This window comes from Phragmites australis, chromosome 15 (assembly GCF_958298935.1).
Source record: "Phragmites australis chromosome 15, lpPhrAust1.1, whole genome shotgun sequence".
NCBI lineage: Eukaryota > Viridiplantae > Streptophyta > Magnoliopsida > Poales > Poaceae > Phragmites > Phragmites australis.
In genome coordinates, this window is record NC_084935.1 from 15734243 (window position 1) to 15759723 (window position 25481).

General features: G+C 43.7%; 1 protein-coding gene and 2 pseudogenes across 1 annotated transcript; 1 reads left to right on the forward strand and 2 right to left on the reverse strand.

Moving 5' to 3' along the window:
* Positions 1-5937: 5937 nt before the first annotated feature.
* Positions 5938-8183, reverse strand: LOC133892162 (NAC domain-containing protein 16-like; annotated as a pseudogene).
* A 761-nt stretch (positions 8184-8944) lies between these two features.
* On the forward strand, positions 8945-10259 carry LOC133893567 (type III polyketide synthase B). The gene is made up of 2 exons (XM_062334621.1): positions 8945-9140; positions 9235-10259. Exons 1-2 carry the CDS (start codon positions 8945-8947, stop codon positions 10257-10259), a joined length of 1221 nt encoding a protein of 406 aa, XP_062190605.1.
* A 775-nt stretch (positions 10260-11034) lies between these two features.
* On the reverse strand, positions 11035-24400 carry LOC133892163 (sulfite exporter TauE/SafE family protein 1-like; annotated as a pseudogene).
* Between the last annotated feature and the right edge of the window lie 1081 nt (positions 24401-25481).

The window sequence follows — 25481 nt, forward strand, 5'->3', positions numbered from 1 at the left end:
GTGGTGGTGGTGCTGACTTCGAAGGGGGAGGATTTGGCTCTCTTGGTGGCACTGTTGCTGACTTCTGAGGAGGAGGAGTTGGCTCCCTTGGTGGCGACTTGCGTAAGGGAGGAGTTGGCTCTCTTCTGGGTGGCGGTGGCGGTGGCGGTGACCGTGGAGGAGTTGGCTCTCTTCTTTGTAAAGGTGGCGGTGGCAGTGGCGGTGATCATGGAGGAGTCAGAGAATTATGTGTGGTGGGTCCAACTCCGCATCAAACGACTCATCTGTCTCATCTTCAAACACTATGTAGCACTTGGGCCACAGAATGAAGCCACCCATGTTTGATCCGAGCCTCTTGGAACCCGTCTCAAGAGTAATCCATGTCAATCTTATGGTACGGCCTTCGCACCGAGTCCACGTGGACCTTGGCGTATCCCCACAGTATTGGACAATCATTGAAGAGAGCTTCTTCTACGCATTGATCGACTTGCCCCATAGCCACCGTGGTGGTAATGTTCAAGGTGGGAACAGCAATCTTGCACAATTTTCTTTCTATAATATCATCCATGGGGTAACAGGCCAATTCTTCTTCTGCAAACCTCATGGACGCGTAGCTGCTCCGATGACTACCAGGGCTCACAACATTTTCTTCTCCTTGCTACTGCCTGTTTCATTGCCGAAGTGCTTCTTTGATTTTGGTGTCTGTCATCTGACGCTCTTGTACAAGTTCTTGTCATACTAAAGCCAGCAACTCTTCCAGTTCTTTTCTCCTTCTGGGAACCCATCTTTCCAAGGCACGACACCCTTGCCTCTGGTGCGACCTGGGTACTCCTTGGTTCCCAGTGCCAAGGTTCGCTGGTCTTTCTCCCTTTCTGGCCTAAAAGAGCATTAGCAAGACTGGGCGTGGGCATATGCAATTCTTTATGTAACTTCCTATTCTCTGTCACTTTTGAAGATTAGGCTGCCATCTGCCGACAAAGTCACCCCTCTCGCATATAGATAGTGCTTCGCTCGTTCAATCCAGTCGACCATCTGAGGTGTGGCACCACTGCGGGTTACTTGTTCCTCCATCTTTTTTGACTCGTCGTATTTCTTCACGTACCCACATGAGCCTGTTCTGTGGGGGTACATGTTCTTGTGGGAGTTGGCCTTGTTTATCTCACTTATCATTGTGCTTTCTCTAACTGCTTGTACTCTATGAAATCATTCCAGAATGGTTTCACCGTTGGATAATCATCCCATTACGGTGTTTGGCCCACCAAGTAATAATTTCTCCACAGCTCACAATGCTTCGCTTTGGCCATATTGCATCCTTTAGGGTATTCAAACATTGCCATCAACTTGCCCCACATAAGATTCTTGATGTTATCTGGAACCACCCACATGTCATCTCGTTTGCCTCTCCAACTTCTATATGTGATTGCAACATGGTCCCTCATTAGACACCCGATTGTTGTTTTGAACGGTCCTAGAACAACTTTAGGTCTCTTGGGCTCCCCGACTGAATTGACCTCTGTGATGATGAAACGTCCCTCATGCATCCTGCTAGGACTTCGTCCACTCCTCTCTTCTCCTTTCATCTCGTTACCCCCCGGAGCATCAGCATCAGGATCGATCTGACCCTCCGGAGCATCATCTTCGGCCCTGCCCTCGGCAGCCTCAGCGGCTGTCTCCAACTCAAACTAATCCATGTTCAGGTACGCACTCGGGCTACCACCTCCCATCTGGTCCAGCTCCGTATTTGCAGGCTCATCTTGTCGACCATACTTGTCATACCATACTTGTCGACCTTAACTCCCTCTGGGAGCCTAACCCATTGACACCGAAACAGAGGGACCATCAACTCGCTATAGTCAACCTCCCAAATCTCTTCTATGTATCCATAGTAGGTCTCCCTATTACCAGCACGGTCATCGGCATCAATATGGACACCGCTATTTTTATTAGTTCTCTTGTTGTCATGTGCTCTCATATAAAATGTATAGCCATTGATCTCGTATGCTTGGAATGTGCGAATCGTAGTTGACGGGCCATTAGCCAGCAATTCCAACAGAGCATCGTTGGTATCCTTACCCATCATGTGTTGACTAACCAATTACCAAAATTATCTTTGTACTCTCTTGCAATCTAATCATCTAACTTCGTTGGATTTGTGTAGCGTAGCATGCTCAAGTGCATATTGACATACTGGCTCACTACAAGTGATTATTGTAGAACTGCAAAGTGTACTTGAGTGAATGAAACACGATCTTTGATATGGATTGAAGTATGACCTATTGTCACTTTCCCCTTTAGCCTCCCCTCATAGCGAGATATAGGCATACCAATCGCATTCAGTTTCATGTAGTCAATGCAAAACTAAATGACCTCCTTCATACTCCACCCTTGGGCAATGCAACCTTCCAGGCAACCTCGGTTACGAATATATTTCTTCAAAACCCCCATGAACCTTTTGAAAGGATACATCTGATGTAGAAACACAGGGCCAAGGCTCTTTATCTCATCCACAATGTGAACAATTAGATGGGGCATTATATCAACAAAATGTTAGAGGGAAAATAGTCTCAAACTGACATATAGTATGGACCACGTCTTCCTACACTTTGCCAGTTTGTTCAGATCAATGACCTTCTGTGAAATTGCGTTGAAGAATGAACATAACTTTATGATTGGGTCTCGGACCTTATCCAGCAAAATACCTCTAATTGCAACTGGAAGCATCTGCGTCATCATCATGTGATAATCATGAGACTTCATGCCAAGTAACTTCTTATCTTTCATGTTTACTAAGCTCCTGATGTTGGAGGAGTAACCGGTCGGAAACTTTGACATCACGCAAGTAACCACATAGGTAGATTTTCTCTTCCTTGCTCATAGTGTAGCAAGTTGTGGGAAGTTTCTTTTACCGTTGTCTAATTGTATGTATTGTAGGTCCTTCCTGAGGTTCATTTCTTCCAGGTCTAGCCGTGGATTTAGTGGACCTTTTGTTTTCCCAGATATATCTAATAACGTACAAATCAGCTATCAAATGCATTCTTCTCCACGTGCATGACATCGATTGAATGTTGGACCATAAGATATTTCTAATGAGGCAGCAACTAAAATATTGATATCTTTTTTCACATAGGAGCATGTTGCCCAGCCGGGATTTTTGTACTGTCTAGTCCCTTTCCAAGTACAACTCTAACTGTCTCTACCATCTTAAATATCTGTTCTCTAGTGTGAATCTTTGGAGCTTGACGATGCTCCATTGTCCCGTCAAAAGCTCTTTTATTCTTGCGGTATGGGTGACCTGGACGAAGGAACCTACGGTGACCCATAAAGTTCATTTTCCGACTAGTCGTCAGCCACCACCCCCTCCCCCCTGTTTCCTCCAAGCACTGAACACATCTATTGTACCCTTTCATAGTCTGTCTTGATAGGTTACCAAGAGTGGGCCAATCGGAGATCGCTACGAACAGCATTGCGCGTAGGATGAAATTCTCACGTCTGTACTCATCCCATACCCGTACACCATCTTTCCACAATACAAGAAGATCTTCAACCAATGGTTTGAGGTATACATCGATATCGTTGCCTGATTGATTCGGCCCACTAAGCAACAAAGGCATCGTAAGGTACTTTCGCTTCATGCACATCCAAGGTGGAATGTTGTAGATACAGAGAGTCACGGTCCAAGTGCTATGAGTACTTCTTGTGTTGCCGAAAGGATTCATCTCATACGTACTCAACCTGAACCTTATATTCCTCACTTCATCTTTGAATTCCTTATATTTTGAATCGAATCTCCTCCAATGCATGCCATCAACAGGGTGTCTAAGCATTCCATCTTTCTTGCGCTGTTCAGCGTGCCATCGCATCAACTTGGCATTCGCTCTATTAGCAAACAATCACTTTAAATGGGGAATTATAGGGAAATACTAAACCACCTTAACGGGGGGAGGGTCTTTTCTTCTTTCTCTTCACACACGCCATCACTCTCAATACCATCAACGTTGCACTTGTACCATGGTGCATTGCAAACGTGACATGCTTCCAAGTCTACATCCTCGCCACGAAACAACATGCAATCGTTTCCATATGCATGTATTTTCTCTACTTCCAATCCCAATGGGCAGACAACCTACTTGGCATGGTACATATTTTCGGGCAACACATTCCCCCTTAGAAGAAATTCCCTCAAGAATTCTAACAATTCATTAAAGCCCTTATCGGTCCAACTATTGCTAGCCTTCATTTGCATCAGTGTCAGCACCACATGTAACTTTCTATGCTTATCTTTACAGTTCGAGTAAACTGGTGTTTTAGAGTCCTCTACCATGCGCTGAAACTTTTGATGTTGTCTTTCACTGGTAAAGTCCCCTTCCCCATCGCGTAATATTTGCTCTAAGCTGTCTTCATTGTTGCCAATAAGAGTGTCCCCTCCATCGTTCTCGACAAAAGTATGTTCAAATACCAGCATATCGAAGTCTTTGTTAGCCGTCATATCATTGCTTATGTCTTCTTCGACTGTTGGTTACCCTTCACGTCCAACATCTTCAAGTTCACCGTGCTCAGTCCAACGGGTATAGCCAACCTTGAAACTCCTGCGAATCAAGTATGCATGGATCTGCTCTATGTTTCAAAAATTACTTCTCGTTCTTGCAGTCGACACATGGACAACATATATAGTGATCGACATGCTTCCTTTTTGGCTTCTTGTAAACTGCGGCAGCCCTCAAAAAATCCTCAACGCCAAACTATGGCCCTCGATCCTCGTACATCCATGACCAATCAATCTGCAAATCATTATAATTAAACACATTCAACTTATTATCATTAAATTTTTTAAAATCTACAACAAATTCATTGAATTACCTCGCGTCCTTATTAGTCCCTATTTGAGGGCACATCTCCTTCCGGTACTTGGGTCGGGTCGGGGGGCCCGCCTTCCATAGGCTGTCGTGTCCGATTGCGACCCATGGGTGGACGTGCCATCCCTACAACACAGTATTCTATTAATTGTGTTAAATTCACTACGTTGATTAATGAACAGAGGAAATCTACTGGATTATTATTTAAATTTAAGACTTTAAAAATATACACAAATTACATACTAGAAAATTGGAGCTAGATTTTAGGGGCATTTGCAAATACCTCTCTGATTTTTTATTCTTTATAAGGATGTCATTGAAATGACAATTCTAGTGGTATTTTTGTAATTTTTTAATGATAATAACGGTTCAAGTAGTGGCAAATTTGCAAATGTTCATAGATTTTAATGTACGCACCCACATATATTTACATGTGACTATTAATATACTCTTTAAATCATCTACAATGATAAAATAGCGATTTCTCTAATTTATATCATATTGGAGCTCTTGCTCATTCCAAATTTTAATACTAAGGAACAACCACCTAAATTAAAATCCAGAGCAATATAACAACTGAATCCAGCTAAGAATCAAATGTAGATCATCTCTATACATCTAACAATGATAAAGTTGTAAACTTTTCCTAAATTAGATCTCAATTGCATCTCTAAATCCATAACTATAGAACAAACACCAACCATCAACCCTAGAGCAATCTACCAAGTAAATCTATCTAAAAAAATATAGATCGTCTTATTAACTTTAGAGCACTTGACTCCTCCAAATCTTGAATCTTCCAACTGTAGAGATGGCAAAAATGACGATCGGCGTTGTTCTGGTGGGCTTGCGGCGGCTCTGATCGCGCTTGGCAGAGAAGGTGGGCTTTATACTGGAACGTCCCATCAGTGCCAGTTGTTATATAGAACCGGCACTGATAAACATTATCAGTGTCGATTCATGATTGGAACCAGCACTGATGTACCAGTGTCGTTCCAGTTACTAACCGGTACTGATAGTGTCTATCAGTGCCGGTTTTTAACTCCTCAGTTGTTGTTCGCGCACGGGAGTTTAACAATCAGCACTGATATATCAACAGTACCGATTACTGTTGAACCGATACTGACGGTACGTTACATATATAGTGTTTTATAGTAGTAGTGTCATCCAACCAATCCTTCTCCCAGAAGGGTGCGCTGTTTTGCTTGCTGTTCTTGGGCCCAGCCCCGCTCTTCTAGAACAACTTGTACAGCGCATACAGCTCGCGTGCGCCTACGGTGAGCAGGAGTGCATCTACGAGGATGGTGTATTCGTACATAACCCAGTCTGTGCGCTCCCCGTGGGGCGCGCGACCGTGGTGGTACACGAGTGTCTTCTTGCTCCTTACCGACCGGCCACCGCTGCAGACGAAGCGGTCCTTCCCCGTGGCCATCTAGTACCTGTAGCCGGTGGTGCGACTGGCACGCGACACGTTGGGGTACTTCCCGACCAACTGGTTGAAGAAGAATCATTGCTTATCCCCCGTCATGCAGCGCCGACTACTGTGCAGTGTAGCTTCGATGACTCCAGGTCATGAGACAATGAAGGATTGTGAGAAACCGAGGCGATTGGGGGAGCACACGTACCGGGGAGGTGAGAGGGGTGGGACTTGTAGTCGTCGACGTCAGCGATGTAGGGGTGGGCCAGTCGGAGGCAATCCGGCGCTTGAGGAAGTAGAGGATGAGCTCCACGTCGGTGGGGCCGAAGGGGAAGCCGGACGGCCACTGTCACGGCAGCGAGTTCTCCATCTCGCCGCATGGTTGGAGGGCTGCCGGCTAGAGGGGGCGGGCAGCTGGGGCCTGGGAGATCGACAGCAGGGAGATCATAAGAGAGCTGACTAGGGAAGACGTACCAATTAGAATAGAAGGCCGAAAAAACATTTTGGGGGGAAAAATAATGTTCTTGGTGGTAATTACAGGATGCTGTGTAGGTTTTTTTTTTTCTATATTCACAATCTACAAAAAGTTGATATGATGTAGCTTATAGATTGTGATAGAAAGTGAGATCCGATTTTAAAAAGCAGATTCTATGTCTAACTGTTTGGCTTAATTTCGGCTTTTAAAAATAGCTTTTTAGAATCGAAAACTAAAACAAATAGATGGTGCTCGCGCCACTTTGGTTTTTCATAACCCTTGATCCGTAGTAGTTTTTTAGATAAGAATTTTTGAATATTTTGTGTTAAACTCGAGTTGTATCATTCTAGTTGAACAGTTACAGTTATTTTGACTTTCCACTCTACAAGTCAATTTTGAGTAAAAATCTACCATGAATTTCGTCCTAGTATAATTTTCCACCGTACGAGACACGTGATGCGCTGATTTGCCTTGTATTCGCTAATATGGCATGGCTGGGCGACGGCGCACATCTGCTATCTTGAATTTGTGTGTCAACCCGTTGGATTGGTGAGTCGGGTGCAGATCTAGGTGATCAAAGTGTAGAGGATGAGACATAAAAGCACATTGGACGGTGTCGAAGTGGTGAGTTGTTAGCTACACATGCCGTATAAACAAAAATGTGAAAAGTAAGCACGCCATGTGCACGAAGAGGGAACCAAACGAGGGCAAACTTCCTGATGAGTTTTCTTTTTGTTCAAAAATGGCTTAAAAGGGGCAAAATCAAACCGTGAGTGACGGGCTGCAATTTTGCCTTACTGTAACCACTACTACAGAGAATATCTTCACTACTAGTTTTAAAACCCCTTTCACTGTTGATTTTAGAACCAGCAGTAAACAAGCGATAGTGAAGTCTGAGCACTACCACTATCAGTTGTCAACTGGCAGTGATGCCTCTTTCAAAAACCAAAAATAAATAAATAAAGCCGACTTAAATCGAGTTGGAGCCGCCACGCGCGGCTGCTCGACTGCCCTCACCACTGAGTTTCGCCGCTAGCACGCCAGCTGATGATGGTGAACACCTGGACAACAAGAAAATACGGTGGCTCGAATTCCACCGCCATAGCATATGCACAAACGTGGCACAAATCATCGTGAAGTGGTCATCACCAACACAGAAGTCGGCAAGTTTGTCCTGAACTCGATCCGCGCTATCTCGAAGCAGCCAAATCGCGCCCCTCTTCTAGGCTGCCTCTGTCGCTCGCTCGCAGTCGAATCGTGATCGCCATGCGGGCTCGCCCGCATCTCTAGGTTCGCTCCTCGCCACCGCGTCCGCTCCTCGTAGCCCAGGAGACACCATGGTGGACGACGGGGGGAAGCTCCAGCCACGTGAGATCCGGACCTCGACGCTCATGGCCGCGCCGCCGTGATCATTGGGGGGAGATGAGCGACGGTAGCCCAGTGTCGTCGTACAGCTCATGGGGTGACAGTCGCCACTAATCTATCCCTTCGACCCCGTCTCTGCCTCATCTCCTCCCTCTTCATGTGGGGATGAGGGAGAGAGCAGAGGAGGAGGCAGAGGACGGTGGCGGCCAGCCAAACTCGATTAAGATCCAATCTAAGAGAGAGGGAATGGGAAGAAATAAGGTGGAGAGAGAGAGAGAGAGTGGAGGGGATAGAACCGAATGTTGCTCTTAGAAAATATCGGCGGACCTCGAGCCTAAGTGGACGTAAGGGTGAGCCTAAATCCAAGAGTCCGGTCAAGAGATCAATACCGTTTCGTATTAATATCACTATCGGTTCTTTTTTAAAACCGGTAGTGATACTGATTTTTTTACGAACTGATAATAATAGTTGTATCACTGCCAGTTTACGATCGATGAGTTGACAGTGATGGAGCGGTATATATGAGGTTGCTGTAGTATTGAACAATCATAATCGTAGAAACTGGACTGTCTGAGCATATGTATGTCGACAATTTTTAAGCGTGGTCGATCGCACATGCATGCAGTAAACTGTGAGATCTACTGGTAAGTAACCTATCATTCATCTGCTCGGCACCAACCACTCTTTCCGGTTACCATGCACTTGTTGCCTTTCAACTGCAATACCTATGTCGTGAGTAGAGGAGAGCAAAAATGTATATATATATATGTCCATAGCCTCCCAGCGCTGGATCATTAACATCTCTCTTGTGTTCCTTCTAACTCCTCAAAGAAATCCAATTTTTTTCGCACAACGATGGTGAGCACCTATGTCGACACGAGAACTCGCAAGCAGGCATCATCCATGGCTCCCAACCCCGGCAAGGCCACGATCATGGCCCTCGGCCACGCGTTCCCGCAGCAGCTTGTCATGCAGGACTACGTCGTCGATGGCTTCATGAAGAACACCAACTGCGATGACCCCGAGCTCAAGGAGAAGCTCACGAGACTATGTAACAACGATCTCTATCAATGCATGACGCGACAAATTCGATCTGTTTATGAAGATTTTCTCAGTTCATATGTCCACACTTGTTGCTAATTCAGGCAAGACGACGACGGTGAAGACCCGGTACGTGGTGATGTCCGAGGAAATTCTGAAGAACTACCCGGAGCTGGCCCAGGAGGGCCTGCCGACGATGAAGCAGCGGCTGGACATCTCCAACAAGGCTGTGACGCAGATGGCCACGGACGCGTCGCTGGCCTGCCTGCGGTCGTGGGGCGGCGCGCTCTCGGGGATCACCCACCTCGTCTACGTCTCGTCTAGCGAGGCGCGGTTCCCGGGCGGGGACCTGCACCTGGCGCGCGCCCTCGGTCTCAGCCCGGACGTCCGCCGCGTCATGCTCGCCTTCACTGGCTGCTCGGGCGGCGTCGCGGGACTCCGCGTCGCCAAGGGCCTCGCCGAGAGCTGCCCGGGGGCCCGCGTACTCCTGGCCACCTCCGAGACCACCATCGTGGGGTTCCGCCCGCCCAGCCCCGACCGCCCCTACGACCTCGTCGGAGTCGCTCTGTTCGGCGACGGCGCCGGCGCAGCCGTCATCGGCACGAACCCCACCCCCGTCGAGTGCCCGCTCTTCGAGCTCCACTCGGCCCTGCAGCGCTTCCTTCCGGACACGGAAAAGACCATCGACGGGCGGCTGACGGAAGAGGGCATCAAATTCCAGCTGGGCCGGGAGCTCCCTCACATCATCGAGGCGCACGTGGAGGACTTCTGCAAGAAGCTGATGAAGGAGCGGGAGGGCGACCACGGCGCCACCGATCTGAGCTACGACGACTTGTTCTGGGCAGTGCACCCCGGCGGGCCGGCGATCCTTACCAAGATGGAGGGCCGGCTGGGTCTGGGCGCCGACAAGCTCCGCGCGAGTCGGTGCGCCCTCCGGGACTTCGGGAACGCGAGCAGCAACACCATCGTTTACGTGCTAGAGAACATGGTGGAGGAGACCCGGGGCAGGAATGAGGCGGCGGACGACGGGGAGGACTGCGAGTGGGGGCTCATCCTGGCGTTCGGGCCGGGGATCACGTTCGAGGGCATCCTGGCCAGGAACCTGCAGGCGCGCGCGCGGCTCAACTAGAAGACGAGTATGGGTGGGCTGATGAGTGGTTGATGTTGGTTACGTGCATCCATGCTCGTAATCGTCAGCTGTTAAACGTGTTAGCACTTCGTTTGGTTCCTTTGAGATGGTGCGTGATGCATCATCCTAGTATGGGAGCAACCAGTCATCAAAATTGTTTGACGAGCACCGGAATAAATCTCTTCATAAAATCTTCCTTGATTAAAATACCACATTCCGTCTGCGTTAGGTGACTGAAAATGATACAATCAATGGCTGACTGAGAGGTTAGGGTTAAGGTTCGAGGTTTTGATGCTGCTGGAGACTGTTGGGCTTAGAGGGAGGCTTTGGGCAGTGGGCGGCGATGTGGTGATGCCGCCAAAGCCGCGGGTGGCAAGAGGGTTATGAGCGGTGACAGGAATAGCCGGTGGAGTCAAGGAAACAGGCAGCTCAGTTTTTGGACTGTTGATTGGAATCGGACGGATGAACAAGCAGCTCAGTTTTTGGACTGTTGGATTGGAATCAGACGTCTGTTGTTCGCTAATTGTAACGAGGGGTATTTTCCAACAACTGAAAAATAGCATCACCATTCAAATAATAGACCAGCTAGATATTAGACGGACTCGTTTTGAGGTGCGCAGCAAAGCGACATGGGATGCACAAAGAAAATCTCAAATCATAGATAACCATTGTCCACGGCTGCACACCAAAGATTCATGCCAACCAACCACTACACTGGTCACAACTTCAGCAGTTCATATGACATGATTTAACCGATTCCACACAAACTCACATGTCACATAATGTGGTTAATTTTGGCTCTGTTCTTCAGCAACCAGCAGGGCATCTTAAACCTCATGCACTGCCCGCTCTTGTACTGCGCCCAGACGCGAACCGCTCCGGAGAACGCTATCACGACAGCACTGAGTGCCAGGATCTGGCAACCATGAACACGATGAGCGAGGCCCTGCCCGACCTTATGGCGCCTTCTATCGCAACCAGCCCGACGATGGAAGCCACGAAACAGGTGACCGCGTAGATCAGAGCGTTCACGACCCCCAGATCTCCCAGGATGATGAACAGGATCATCGACATTGAGGCGCAGAACAAGATCACGAACACTGTCGTTGCTGACGCTGTCTGAACAAAATTCAGAATTGCAGCGTCAGTGAGTAGGTACTACTTGTTGCCATTGAATCGTAGTATTACTTCTGAACGAGGCATGAACACAAGGGAAGTGCAGAGAAGCTGAATTGATCTGATCTTACTTTTGGGGGCACTCCAATTTGGAGGAGGACGGGGTTAAGAAGGGAGGATTTTTATAGTACACCTAAATGAGTGCATATCGTCCATTTTTGTATCCGGTGGCTTAGATTGGTCCAATTATACTCTATCGCCCATCAGTATTATAGGTATCATTAAAAAGTATCATGGGTATCATAAGGGTAGAATTGGAAAAAAAACTATGATAAATTTGTAAATTATATGTTTAATTAGAGAAGATCAAAATGTTAGTTTATTCTTCGGATAAGCTTTCAGTTATTCTGTTCATTTCATTTATTAGGGTTTCCACCCTCTGTCAGTCGGTCGATAATAGGTGGCGAAGGTCCGAAGTCCGATCAGTCAATGACGTAATTACCCATAAGGGTATCAAGATAATTACAATAATACCTACTAAAATGGACGGTTGGATCACAACAATAATACTCTCCATCATCTAGTATCATGGTGTACTGTAAAGATTCTCGAAGAAGGAGACCTCCTCCAATGCCAAAGAGTCCGCTCATAACGCCGGTTAGCAGAGCAGCTACCGGGAAGACGTACGCCGGCAAAACATGCAGCTTGCTCTTCACCGAAATCGCCTGCAATATCAAGCACAATAACTGGAATAATCGTTGCCGAAACGTAAAGAATATTTTCTTGGGTGCCAATACCTGGTCAACGACTAGGCCGTTCTGAGTCTGTGATTTCTTCTTCTGGTGCCCAATGCACGCTGTGAAAGCCACGGCGACAGGGATTTGGGCCATAGTGATGAGCCAGTATGCAGTTCCACATGGCTTAATGTTGAACGCCCCCTGAAGAAAAGATAATTGTCTAACAATTCTCAAGATTTGAAATCTTAATTTGGCAGGTGATACTTGAAAACTAGGCACTCAACAGTTAATGTGAAGTTCACAACTCTCGTACTTTGAAAACATAACAGGCAGCAAAACATAAGCTACGACAACAGAATATTCACATACCTTGGCGTCCTCGCCTCCTATGAACAAGTGAATAACGAAGAAGCAGAGCCAGACCGTGACAAGCGCCAGCAAGTCCACCCAATGGCACCTGTTATAAATATTGCAAGATAGATCGAACATGAGGCACAAGTTTTACATAGAAAATCCTCGTGGGAAAAATCATAGACGTCAATTGGTGATCTTCACTATATGAGGAATTATGTATAAACATAAAAAAATTATAATAAGTCGTCTTCTCTTTCGATGTAGTTTACAAGATGTATATATAGGGTAGACAAAAGTGACTCTAGCCTAATATGGATTAATGCAGAATATTAGACAAAAGACGTCCGTTAGAAGGATCAATTAAGAATTCAGATCATATTCCAACATACCTATCTTGAGATGAACTCCATCTTATAGCAAATGAAGAAACATCAATCAACCCACTTTAATAATAAATATCACCAGTATCAAAAGTCCCTAAGATTTAAACTATAACACCAATTAAACTTGTACATAGATCAAATTTAGTAGCAGGAATTGATTTTGTCATCATATCAGCAGGATTATCATGAGCGCTTATTTTGCATACTTTAATGTCACTTTGAGCAATGACACATCGAATGTAATGATACCTCACATCAATGTGAGTTGTTCTTTCATGAAACACATTATCCTTTATAAGACAAATAGCACTTTAACTATCACATGATATATTAATGTAAAAATTATCTCCACAAAGCTCAGTGTATAATCCTCATAACCAAGTAACTTCTTTGCATGTTTCAGAAATAATCATATATTCAGCTTCAGTAGTTAAAAAAATAATAGTAGCCTGCAAACTTACTTTCCAACTAACACAACCACCAAAAAATGAAAACATAACCTACAACGCATGCAATGTCAACGGACTGAGGCGGGGCGGCGCGTGCCCACGATGATGGCAACGATGCGTGACGACAAAATGCTCGCTTCACAAAAAAAACAGGGCCGGGGTGGAAGCAAGCCGAGAATGACTCAGCTCGGCAAGTAAGGTATAATTCCCTTTGATTTCTCAATTTTGGCATGCTTTAAGGTTTCAGAAATTGGGGAAAATGGATTTAGGGTTTCGGATTTGGGAAAATTATGGCTCAAAACAAATCTAGTGTTTAGGGTGTTTAGGAATTTGGGAAAATTGACCTAAAGTCTCTCATATTTGCTTAATTTCCCCTCCTTCTAAGTTGTTAACCCATGAAACCGAGAGGAAATTGAGGTTCGATACATGATTGAAGGTTTATATAGCCTCTAAGTGTAGTTTTGATAATTAATGACAATTCTTTTGGACTAACAATTATGTTGAGAATTGTTAATAGGTGGTTCGATAGGAGATGCATAAGTGATAAATTATGGATTGGTTCAGGAATACCTTCAGATCAAAGAAATGCATCGAAAGTCATTGAGCTATAGGTGATGCTCATGAGATAAAGGAGAAACCCAAAAAGATTGACGATAAGCCTGAAGGTCAAGTTACTTGTGGAGATTAAGTGACTAAATGTATGAGATTGTCAATTAAGCTTTTATAGACTAACCAAATTGCTATGTGCTTGAGTGTGAGTGGGTTAGGTTCCATATGAAGGCAAGTATTGAGTTGAGATATTCAATATGCCAAGTTAGAAGAGCAAGATCAAGATAAGCTTAATGGACAACTTGTGTGCTTGATTCTTGTTGTTCATATCTTGGTGGTGAATCGTATGAAGATGATGTAAAAAGAGAAGTCTTCCATGCTTGTTGCATGCGAAGCAATCAAACAAACTTCATCAAGATTTTGGAAGATCAAGAGAGGATTGAGATGGGAAGCGAGGATGAACATCGTTATCAAGCTCAAGTGAAGAGTTGATGACATGTCTAGAAGAAGCATTGTGACTCGGATGTTGGGCTTGTCAAGTTCGACAGGATGTCTCAAGGAAAAGGTATAACTAGAAGAGGTTCCTAGCTTTGCCGGTCTCAAGGTGCTTCGTGGGAGATAGATTTATAGGATTGATACCCGTATTATCAAGAGGGAATGCCAGATGCTCATAGAATGTAAAGTGCTCATGCCATTTGCTCAGTGCATTTTGGGTGTGTGAGTAGGTCTTGCTCAGTGTGTTGAGGGTATCTAAATGGTGGTTTAGATTTAACCTTTTATGTGGTTGTCACCTTTGTGGTGGATATAGGCCTTTGGCCAAGCCTTATGTGGCGCTTGGTGTGCCATGTGGTACCTAGTTTAATCATGGGTGATTAAGCTTAGTAAAATGTGTAGAAGTGTCTGAATCAATTATTAGAATGTTCCTACGATTGATCCAATGTGTTTGGGATCAACAATAATTAGGATGTGTAAGCATTTGAACTAACTTTTCATAGAGTCTAAGATCACCAAAATCGAACATCGGGTTCAAATGTTATCACGTTTTTCAGAGTGTCAGCTGTGCTGATAGAAAGTTATGATGTGAGGACCAGAAGTTCCGTCCAAGTTTTGATGTCTCAAAAGTTCCGATAAGTGGAACAAAAGTTCTGATGTGTCGAAACCTTTGAATTTCAGAAACATAGTGTCTCGGGTTTTGAGTTAGTTTTGGATCTGAAGTTCTGATACATACATCAAAAGTTCTGATGTGTGTTGTTTAGCAAGTTTGAGATTGTTCTGTGTCTCAGATATGACTGCTGGGATTCATAAGATCAGAAGTTCTCAATGCAGAATCTGTCCATCGGGTCTTTTTAGAGTTTGGATATTTATACCCCTTGTTGTCCTTATGTGGGGAAAGCCTTTAGAGGGGTTGAATGTTGTTTTGCTGGTGCTTACAAAGGCTTGAGAGGTGTTAGAACTCGGTGTTCCATCTTTGAGTGCTCCCTCTTTCTCCCTTGAGTTTGCTTTGTGATTTCCAAGGGCTTTGTGTCTTGGAGAGCAGAGAGAGGTGTGAGAGATGTGGTGCTTTGGTAGTCCACACTTGGCACATTGGTTGCATGTGGTTGAGCACTTTGTGTAGTTCAAAGCAAGGATCCAGGAGTTTTTTTATTCTTGGAGACCATTATCTCCTAGATGGCTTGATGGTAGATTGCTGCTGATCTCCTTAAGTGAAGATTGTGATGAGGTCCAGAAGTGGTAGAGAAGCTCACCATCTCTGGAGTGGAGTAAGAGTTGGTCATAGTGGAGACGAGAAGTGCATTCTGCAACCTCATGAGAAAAATGGTTGAAAGAGACCCGGCTCAAATATAACTGAGCTTCCTCAATAGAGATATAGGATATCAGTGGATATTTGAACTTTGATAATAAATCAGTTATCTCTGTATCTCTTTACTCTTGTGCATTACTTTGATATGTTTTCTTATATGCTTATATGTATGTACATTGAGTTAATTTCATGATATTCAATCTAACTATTTTTACCTATATCAGAATATCCGATCAGTGTGATCGGAACATCTAAATGGCCTTAAATCAAAATATCTAATCAATAGGATAAAAACTTTCAATTGGGGTTTCTTGCATATCTTGCTAGAATTGAATAATCTGTATCAACCTAGGATTGTAATCTTTCACATTTGTTTAGGCTGATTGTGCACTAGCTGAGCTAGTATATTTTGGTTTTTCACTTATGAAAAATCCATTAGTTTATTCTCGCTGCAAGTTTAGGCCAACTATTCAAAAACGAGATGAACTTGGTAAAACACCTATCCACCCCCTTCTATGCGACATCATTGTCATTTCAATGTTAAACTAAGTCATCCAAAACAATTAGGGGTAAAACTTGATCGATTCATCCATAAATCATTAAAACCGATAAGATCTAAGCCTTGAACATCATTAATCATCATCAATTAGCGCTAAAACATGAACAATGAAAACTTGTCAACATAATTTCATCAACTGATAGTAGTTAGACATAAAACATGAACATAGGCATAATCAAGGTTAATCAGGGCTAATCAGTTCAAGAGCTAGGTTAGATTGGCTCTAATACCAAATGTTAGGTTTAGTGCTAACCTAGTCTCATGAACACATCAACATAAGTGTGGAATTAGGTGGGAATTAGATTATTGATTTCATTGAAGTTGTTGGGGCAGGGTAGTGATAGGGATCGGTATATTGCCTCGTGATCATGTAGTGTCAATGTTGTAGCTCGGTAAAGACTTAAGCTGTCAAGTAATGAACCGAGGAGATCCTCGATGAAAGCGTCGGTCTTTAGATCACTCCACGCCCTTCCTTGATCGATGAAAAATATTAGAGTTAGGCTAACCTTTTCACTAATGACATAATGGATAAAGGTTACCCGCTGCACTTTTAATATGCGTGTGTGTGACCTGGGACCGAGCTAAAGAATTTGGTTTGGCGCTTCGATCATGGCGTACGGGGTCAACTAATCCCCTGAAATCTCAGAATTAGTTAGTCGTGGTAAAAAGTCCAACAACCAGACCTTCCCCCATAATGAGGAGATTGCATGCCCCTCTAGCTCTCTCTTGTTCTCTCTGTGAGATCTAATTGCTCCAGATGCTGGTGCTCCTCGGTTCCTTCTTCCTCCCACTCTCCTCCACATCCAACTCCTCCAGCTCGTAAGAGCTCCGTTGAGCCGTTGTCGGCCGTAGTTTCCCACAATGCCTCTCTCTCCCTCAACCTCTCCTATCTCTCAAACCTACTTTTGAAGGGAGGGTTGTGGTGTACATAGGCACAACAGCGCGCAGGGGCACGATGGTCAGAGAGGTGTGGTGACTACATGGTGGAGCGCTGCGATGTGGCCAGGGAGGGCAACGTGCGCTGCGCTATAGTGTGCCGAGGGAAGGCAGCATGTGCTCAGCAGCGCCGTGGAGGAGCACAATTGCGTTGAGCATCAGGGGCTCATCTCGTATGCTCTTTTTGTTGCAAAGGGTGATTTTTTATGTTGGGGACTGCATTTTCCAATGTTGCAATAGTAATTTTGAATGCTTCAACATGTGGACTTTGTTTGTCAGGCTAATTTTTGTCGCAACATGTTATTTTAAATGTTGCATGGTGTGTTTCGAAATGTTGCAGTAGCACAATTTTGGAGTTTTTCAAAAAAAAATTCCAAAGAATTTTGTTATAGTATGTGATGCTGCAATAGGTGGAGAAAAAATGCATGGGTGTCACCATATTTCATTGAGTATTTCGCATTGTTGTGGTAGGCATTTTTAGATGCTACAGATGTTCTGGTCATCGATTGTGGAGAAGAAATGGCCAGTCAAATGCGTGTTGCATCACCGTTCAACTTGTTGTGATACGTACTTTTAGATGTTGCAATTGTTGGTTTTGTATGTTTCAATAAATTCAAAATGTTGAATTCTTTGTTGCCGGTGTTGCAAAATCATGTTGCAAATGTTTTATTTCATTCTAGATGTTGCAATGAGATGATTCTATTTGTCTTAGTCATGCTATTTCTTGTCATTTAGTGGCTATGTTGTTGCACCCGTGCTTGATGTTGCAGGCAGCAAACCAAAATGTTGCACTAGGAGATTCCATGCTTCGTTCAGGTTGATGTTGTAGGCAACAAACATTTACAAACCAAAATGTTACGGTGGGAGTTTATTTTTTGCTTTGGATCGAACGATAGCGCTGGTCAAGCTTTTTCCATTGAATGGCAAAGGAGCATCCGAGAGCTAGTAGTGCCCTTACATTATCTGCACCGGCACTCCTCAATCCACCCTGCCCACACTGACACTCCTTGCTCGAAGCCCTCACCTCACTGTTGGCTCAGTTGATGAGTTGAATAATGGAATCCTAGTTAGGCTATACAAGTTTTCAAGTTTGATCTCTTCATTGTTTTCAGGTGACTTTTCTTTCAATTTGTTCTTACAATTTAGTCTTTATAAAGTTCAGTCATGCTACCTACAAAATCGTTGTTTATTTGCAGTTAATACATGTCAAACTAAAGCACATATTTCCACTCGATTTGAACGGGATGAATAATTAGGTAGGTGAAGTCGACGTAGATATACTTTCATATGATCAGCTTTGTTCAAATTGCAAATCTTTTCTGTAAAAACAAGTTAAGCGTAGACCATACTAGTCACATCATTCTTTGTAGAAACAAGTTAAGCATAGAACTAGATTCTACCACATGACATAAATATGTTCATTATAACAGTCTATGTGTGTACGCTACGCAACGACGATCAGTAGGTGAGGGTCTCGGAGGGGGCACCCCCCTAGGTCTGAGGGCAATACCCTTGAACTTTTTAAAAATACATAGATCGCATCTATGAAATTGCCATGAAAGTTGCTATTAGATTAATCATATTAAGTCGATTATGTGCCATTCAGAATGACTCGATTTCTATAAGATCAATCGCATTGATCATGGCATCAGGTTTCCTTGAGGAGACCGCATCACACAACCTCGATATGTTGGCTCCAAACTACTGACAGCACATGCTGTTAAATTCCAGCTAGTAGGGTAAGTCACGATGCGTTCGAGAAGGAGCACAAACTAATCTTGTGCTCATGTGGTGTTATGAATTCATGCCTATTCCGACACATATGATCAGTTGACCTAATCAACCGCATAAACTAATCCATCAATATGAAGCGATCATAAGAATAGCAATAGATCCAATCTGCTACTATATCACATCACTATATGTGCATGATCCATATCACTAACTACACATGATGGCTCTGATACTGCTATCGAGGAACGGATACGCTACATTAGGGAATCATATATCACTACCACTAAATGCATAGTACAACAAAAGAAGAGTTATGGTAGGCCAGTCCAACATCATACGCGTTGGTGTAGAAGAAGTAGTCGATCTCGTCACGAGCTGAACATCTCTATAACACCCCACTCCCAAAATCCACTTACAGCCCAGCTCCCACATGAGGCGGACCCGCATAGCGCCCTCTTATACTTTTGTCCTTGCCTTGTGTAAAAGGGTTAATCCGAAGGTGCTATGTTTGGAGAGAAAAGGCTAATAAGCTGGTCTCAACCTACCTACACTACCAAGGTGGTACTACTCCCACCATACCGGAACACTTGGTCCACATGGGTTGAAACTAGAATAACAATGGACCGAGGCATTACAGTCTCTCCTCCTCATGTCCTTATTACCAATCAGCACCACATCAACAACAACAACACGCCTATGGTATACACACGTCCAGGGGTGGAATGCCGTGCGTTGCTGTGCTAGTATCATGCGCCTAGCTAGGGATTCATGGGGAGGTCAGGTGGAGGCGGTGGATAGGGTTTTGGGGTGGTGGAATTATTTGCCCACAACCCCATGCCTCCACTTATATAGAGCTTTCTAACGGGCTTTCATGTCAAAGGCTCATTAGGACTCTAATCCTTCATAGAACGTTATCTGTGTAGCCCAAGTACGGATCCAATCCGAATTAATGATTACCTCTAGGGAATATGACTAACACCATGTCTTGGGGTGTGCGGGGCTGCAACACCTGATTCCCTAGGTTGGCATAAGACCTTTGCAGTCTAATGGACAGAGAGCAGGAAGATTGTGTTCAATAATTCAAGGTGAAGGTTTGACTCACTGGTCCTCCTAACAGCATGGAGAATCTAGAACGAGTAAAACAATCGCATTTTTAGAATAATCAACTTTAAGCTAATGGGGCTATAGCGGGTAATCGTGGAAGAATAAGAATTATGGGAGCAGGTCGGCATTGGTGTGTTACCAATCTTTTTTAATAGGAATAACGTGTATTATCTATAGATTAGAGTTAATGTTCCTAGAGCTTTTTTTAAACCATTGTATGCTAAATTGTGCCACCATGTGTCCTGTTGGTTGGCAATGTGCAAACAGACATTCGTTTTCCTCGTAATGTTATGCATTATCAAAAAAATTCTAGTATTTTGAATTTCGAGAAGCTATATTGAAATGTGCCATTGCTTCACATATGTGATGAGTAATTGACATTGTGTTGATTTAGAGTTTGAGTTGAACTGTGAGATTTTGGGATTGCATGAGGATGCCTACTTATTGCAATACATGATTATTATTGATCACTAATCAAAACTGGTGAAGGTGGCAGAAATTGTTAGATAAGAAGGAAATGCGTTTTCTTGTCTTATAATGTGTAGGTTAATGGAGGCAACTTGACGGTCAACATCGAGAGGATCAAGACTAAGTGGGTAGCTTAGAGTTGGACGATCGGGATGCCGGGTGAAGCTATGGGTGATCATTTTCTTTAGGAATCTAGGATCTTTTAATACCATACATGTGGAGAGATCAAGAAGCACAAGATGGTCGATGAAAATGGTGTGTTGACCATGTAAAAGTAAGTAGGATGCCGATGCAAATTATAAGGCTGTCCTAGAGTGAGAGCAGGAGAGAATTGCTAGTGGTCATGACCCTTGGACGAGGTGACATGAGATTGGAGAGGAAGATAATAAGAGAGGAGAGGTTAGGATAGCCTCCTTTTGGTGGTGTTCATGGTGATATAAGACAATCCTACCAATATAATTATTCATTGTGACTCCTCATGATGTAATGGAAGTGCTTGTACCAATCTCTTTGTACCTCCCACTACCTAAAAATGGGTTATTACATGCGGATGTTAAACTTTATCATAGATAGTTATATGTTCCGTCTCTGTAAAAGTATCTATGATATCTACCTTGTTACAGACTGTTCTAACTCCATCCGTAATAGAGATACACATAGGCAGATTTTCTAGAAAAATGTCTATAAGTAGTAAGGGTCACAACTAGATTTTTTAAAAGCCGTCTGTGAGTACTAAGAGTCACATATAGTTTTTGTTGAAACTTGTATGTATAAATTGTCATAGACTGAGTTTTTTTCAAATCATCTCTGTGACCTTTTCCCCCCTATAAGCAATTTTGCTTACTGACTGCCCTCATGATATGGCATACACACATCATGATTCATAGATTAAACAACATCACATGTATTATTTATATATCACACATTGATACATTGTTCAGAACATCGATCACACATTATTTAGAACTTCAACACAGGTATTTACATATCACAAAGGTTAAGAACATCACAAAGATGCACATAACACATTGTTTAGAACACATGAACCTAACTAGCTATATACAATCCCTAGCTATACATCATTGGTGATGTTGTCTTCCAAAAGGATGAGATAGTCGACATCATTAGTGACATTGTCTTCCAAAAGGGTGAGATGCTTGACATCATTCACGATGTTGTCTTACAGAAAGATGAAATAATCGACATCATTGATCGATGCCATCTTCTAGAAAGATGAAATGATTGACATCATCTCATCCTCCTATGTTTCAGTACAATGTCAACCCAAGCATCATCTTTAAAGAGCATCTCTCTGTCATCCGGATCAGGCTTCATCCTAACTAACTCAGTCATATGCCAAAACTAGACTGTATTGATGCCAAACCGTCAACCATGGTTAAGCAAGAAATGTGTGTTTAAACCAGTCTTGCAGTTAATGAAAATGTCTCCATTGTGATGAATAGCAATAGAGAAATTTTTATCTGCAAGAATAGAATGGAGAACGTGCTTCACACAAAAATAGGGACCATGGAGGGGTCCTCCACAGCAGCAAAGAACACAAAGTCCACACGACTGAAATTGATGCCAATCATTCGCACCCTAGAAGCAGCTATTAGGACAACCCCATCCTGCCACCACCTAATAGCAATGAACTGAGCCATTGTAGATCTACGATGGAAACACTGTATTACCCTCAGTTACACAGATCAAAGCAAGCCCTAAGAAACCATAACAAAACCATGATAGGAACCCCACGATACTCACCTCAGTGCAGTAAAGGGGATTTGGAGCCCAGATCTCACTCATCTAACGTGAAAAGAAACATAGTTGTGTTTCTGTGGAAGATAAATACTTGAATGGTAACGAGTAGATCGAGGAAGATGAACAATCCTCATCACTTTATATTTAGGAAAGACGAGTGGGTTATGTGTATGTGAAGCCAAAGAGCCAAGGGAGACAAGCGGGTTGCGTGTGCAGGAAGCCAAAAGAGCCAGGGGAGATGAGCCCGGTGAAAGAATCGAATGGCCTAAGAGGGGGAGTGAATTGGGCTCTAGTTAAACATGACTTCTATCAAATTCTAGAACAAATAGCAACCTTAGTCTGGATGGAAAAAAATACAACTACACGAGCAAGCAAGTAATCTAGCAAGCAAGAACACAAAGAAAATATGGAATTAAAAGCTTGCAAGAGTGTAAATGCTAAAAGTAAATCGTGGGAAAGTAAAGAGATGGACAAGAAGACAATGATTTTTTTCCCGATATATCGAGGAGTTGGCACTCCACCTAGTCCTCGCTGGAGCATCCACCAAGGATGTCACTCCCCCTTGAGAAACCAAGACTCAAGTGCTCCCTCATGATTATCACTTCTCCATCTCCAAATTGGCAAGCATCAAAGCAAGTACATTGCTCTTCCCGAGACTCCCACAAGAACTCCAAAAGCTCACTGAGACACCTCCAATCACCAAAGACCAACTAGGTGTTATCAACCACCAAAAGTAAAAAGCCAATGGCTTCACTTGACCAAGATCAAGCCTAGACTACAGCTAGATACACACTTGCTACTCTTTATGCACTAATGATGTCCTTCAATAGGTTTCTAACTTGAACCAAGAATGCTCTGGTGAGAACAACTTGAAGATCGTCGGACCATCCGGTGAACTCAATAGGTTTCTAATTTAAACCAAGAATGCTCTGGTGAGTTCAACTTCTAGATCGCCATACCATCCGGTGAGAACATTTTTTATGAGTTCATCCAATTCAAACTTTCTTGAGCTCTAATTTCTTGACATCTCATCCCTAGGCTTCTCTGAGCTACATAGTGCTAGAATTTCACAAGTATGCATTCACCTAAGTCTAGACTCATCTAGTTCAAGCTACTACTTTTAGCCCCTCTTTATAGTACGGTCAAAAGACTAAGAAAAAAAAAGACCTATACTACTCTAAGTGTCCTTCATCTCATTGTGACACTTAGAACTAGAAGATCCTTAATCTTGACGCTCATATACTTTTATCGTCTATAAAATTATCTTATGGACCATGAATACCTAGTTATCATTGTGAACTAAATTTTTTATACCCTTCAAAACAAACTTGTTAGTAACAATGATACAGTTATCATTAATTACTAAAACACTTACCATTTATCTAGGAGCCTAGATGCTATAATCTCTCCCTTTTTGGTGAGTGATGACAACATAAATGAGAAGATAAAGATATGAATTGAAGTACGCCCTATCATACTAGCAAATTAACGGCATATATCAATAAAGCAAGAGATAGCCTAGTACTATAATAACCTATTCTACTAGTAGAATAAGAATTAAACTAGGCACGAAAGGAAACATGATTTGGTGACAAGTGAAACATATCAATAGAGAGGGCCAAATAGCCTGTCATTACATCAAAAACCATAAAGATCTAACAAGTTGAACCTAACTACCCAAGAATCTAAGCTAAGCTCCCCCTAAATCTAAGAAACTCTCTATACACTCAAGACAGCTCTCTCTCCCAACTCCCCCTGGCACTAGACTCTCTCCACCTTTGGCATCTAAGCACCAAAAAGAGAACACATCTAAACACCAGGGGCCAGAGAAGATGGAGGAGCCGACACTACCATAGAAGCACACATCATGAACTGAGAGCCAGAATCTATCTCGGAGTCAAACACGGAAGAATCAAGCTCGGCAGCAATAGTGTCAATGATAGGTGAGAGAGATCCTGCTAAAGGCTCGATAGAAATGGACAGAGCAGGAACCTCTGATGAAACTGCGTCTGAACGAGGGTCAGAGCTAGAAGAACTATGACCCCAAGTGGCCAACTCCTGAAGCGTAGCATAAAGCTCATCAAATACCAATAGCACAATTGGAGGAGGCTGAACTGATGGGTGCAGAATAGGGAAGGCCGGCTGCGGAGAGTCCTCAAAGCTGAGAGGTCTAGAAGTTAAATGTGTCATCAATGGAGTAAACACTGGCCTCTGAGAAGTCCCGGCAGGTTGTGAGAAGACTCCGGTGGAGAAGAGTGGTGAAAGGGGGAAACTTGACACCGAAGTACCCAAAAGACCATTGACACTGCCTGGAAGAGGACTCGGAGATAGAGCAGGTGCTCAAGGTGCAGTTGGAAGCTGAAGGCCTAAAGCCTGAAATAGAGATCCCAAACAACCTAACATAAAACTGAATATCCTATCGTTGTTCTCTCTGTCAGATTAAAGTGCTGCAAACATGGTCTACTACTGCTACTGGAGCGATTTCATAAGCACCAACTGCTACTCCTGCTGGTGAATCATATAAGCCTGAAGCTTCACCTGCATCTCTGCCTAAACTGTCTGCTACTACTACTACATCTATTGCAGCTATTGCTGAACTGCATGCTACTGCTGCACATGTTGAAGAATGAGTGAGAGCTCGGAAGGTTGTGTAGTAAGAGTTACGAAAGGTGTTGTCTTAGGTGCTGAAGAAGGAGGCATTGAAGTCTGTGGAGCTACCTGAGAAGACCCTCTTGCCTCGACATCGTTTGACCTAGTGACTCGTGGAAAGTACTCAACATTCGCAGTCTGAGTCGCTACCACTGTCAAATATCAAGAATGGCCTAAGGAAGCTCTACCTTGGCCTCACCTAGGGCCTGGTCCTTAGTAGCTACCCTCTCTCGCTCATCAACAGGGATCTGCTCCTAAGCATAGAACATAGCTCACTATCCATGACGCCTGTATGAAGGTGTTGTTAGGGTGTACTGCCTGGAGTAACTTGATGACCGCTTGTAGGTCTGTAGGAACTCTAGGAATCTGATGGAGTGAGCTAGTATATGTGATATCAAATGTGCATAGGGATGCTATTTGGCCATCGTCATCCCATCAGCTACCACATCCTCTATCTCACACAGAAGCAAATCCATGATATCAAACTACTGGTGAGTGAGGATGGAGAGAATCAGCCATTGTTGTAAACTAGTAATAGCCTCTGTGTATCCAATCCTCAGCAGAAGGCTACATCTCATCGCCATGTGAATAGCCTTCGCCTCAGGTGTCAAAATATCTTGAA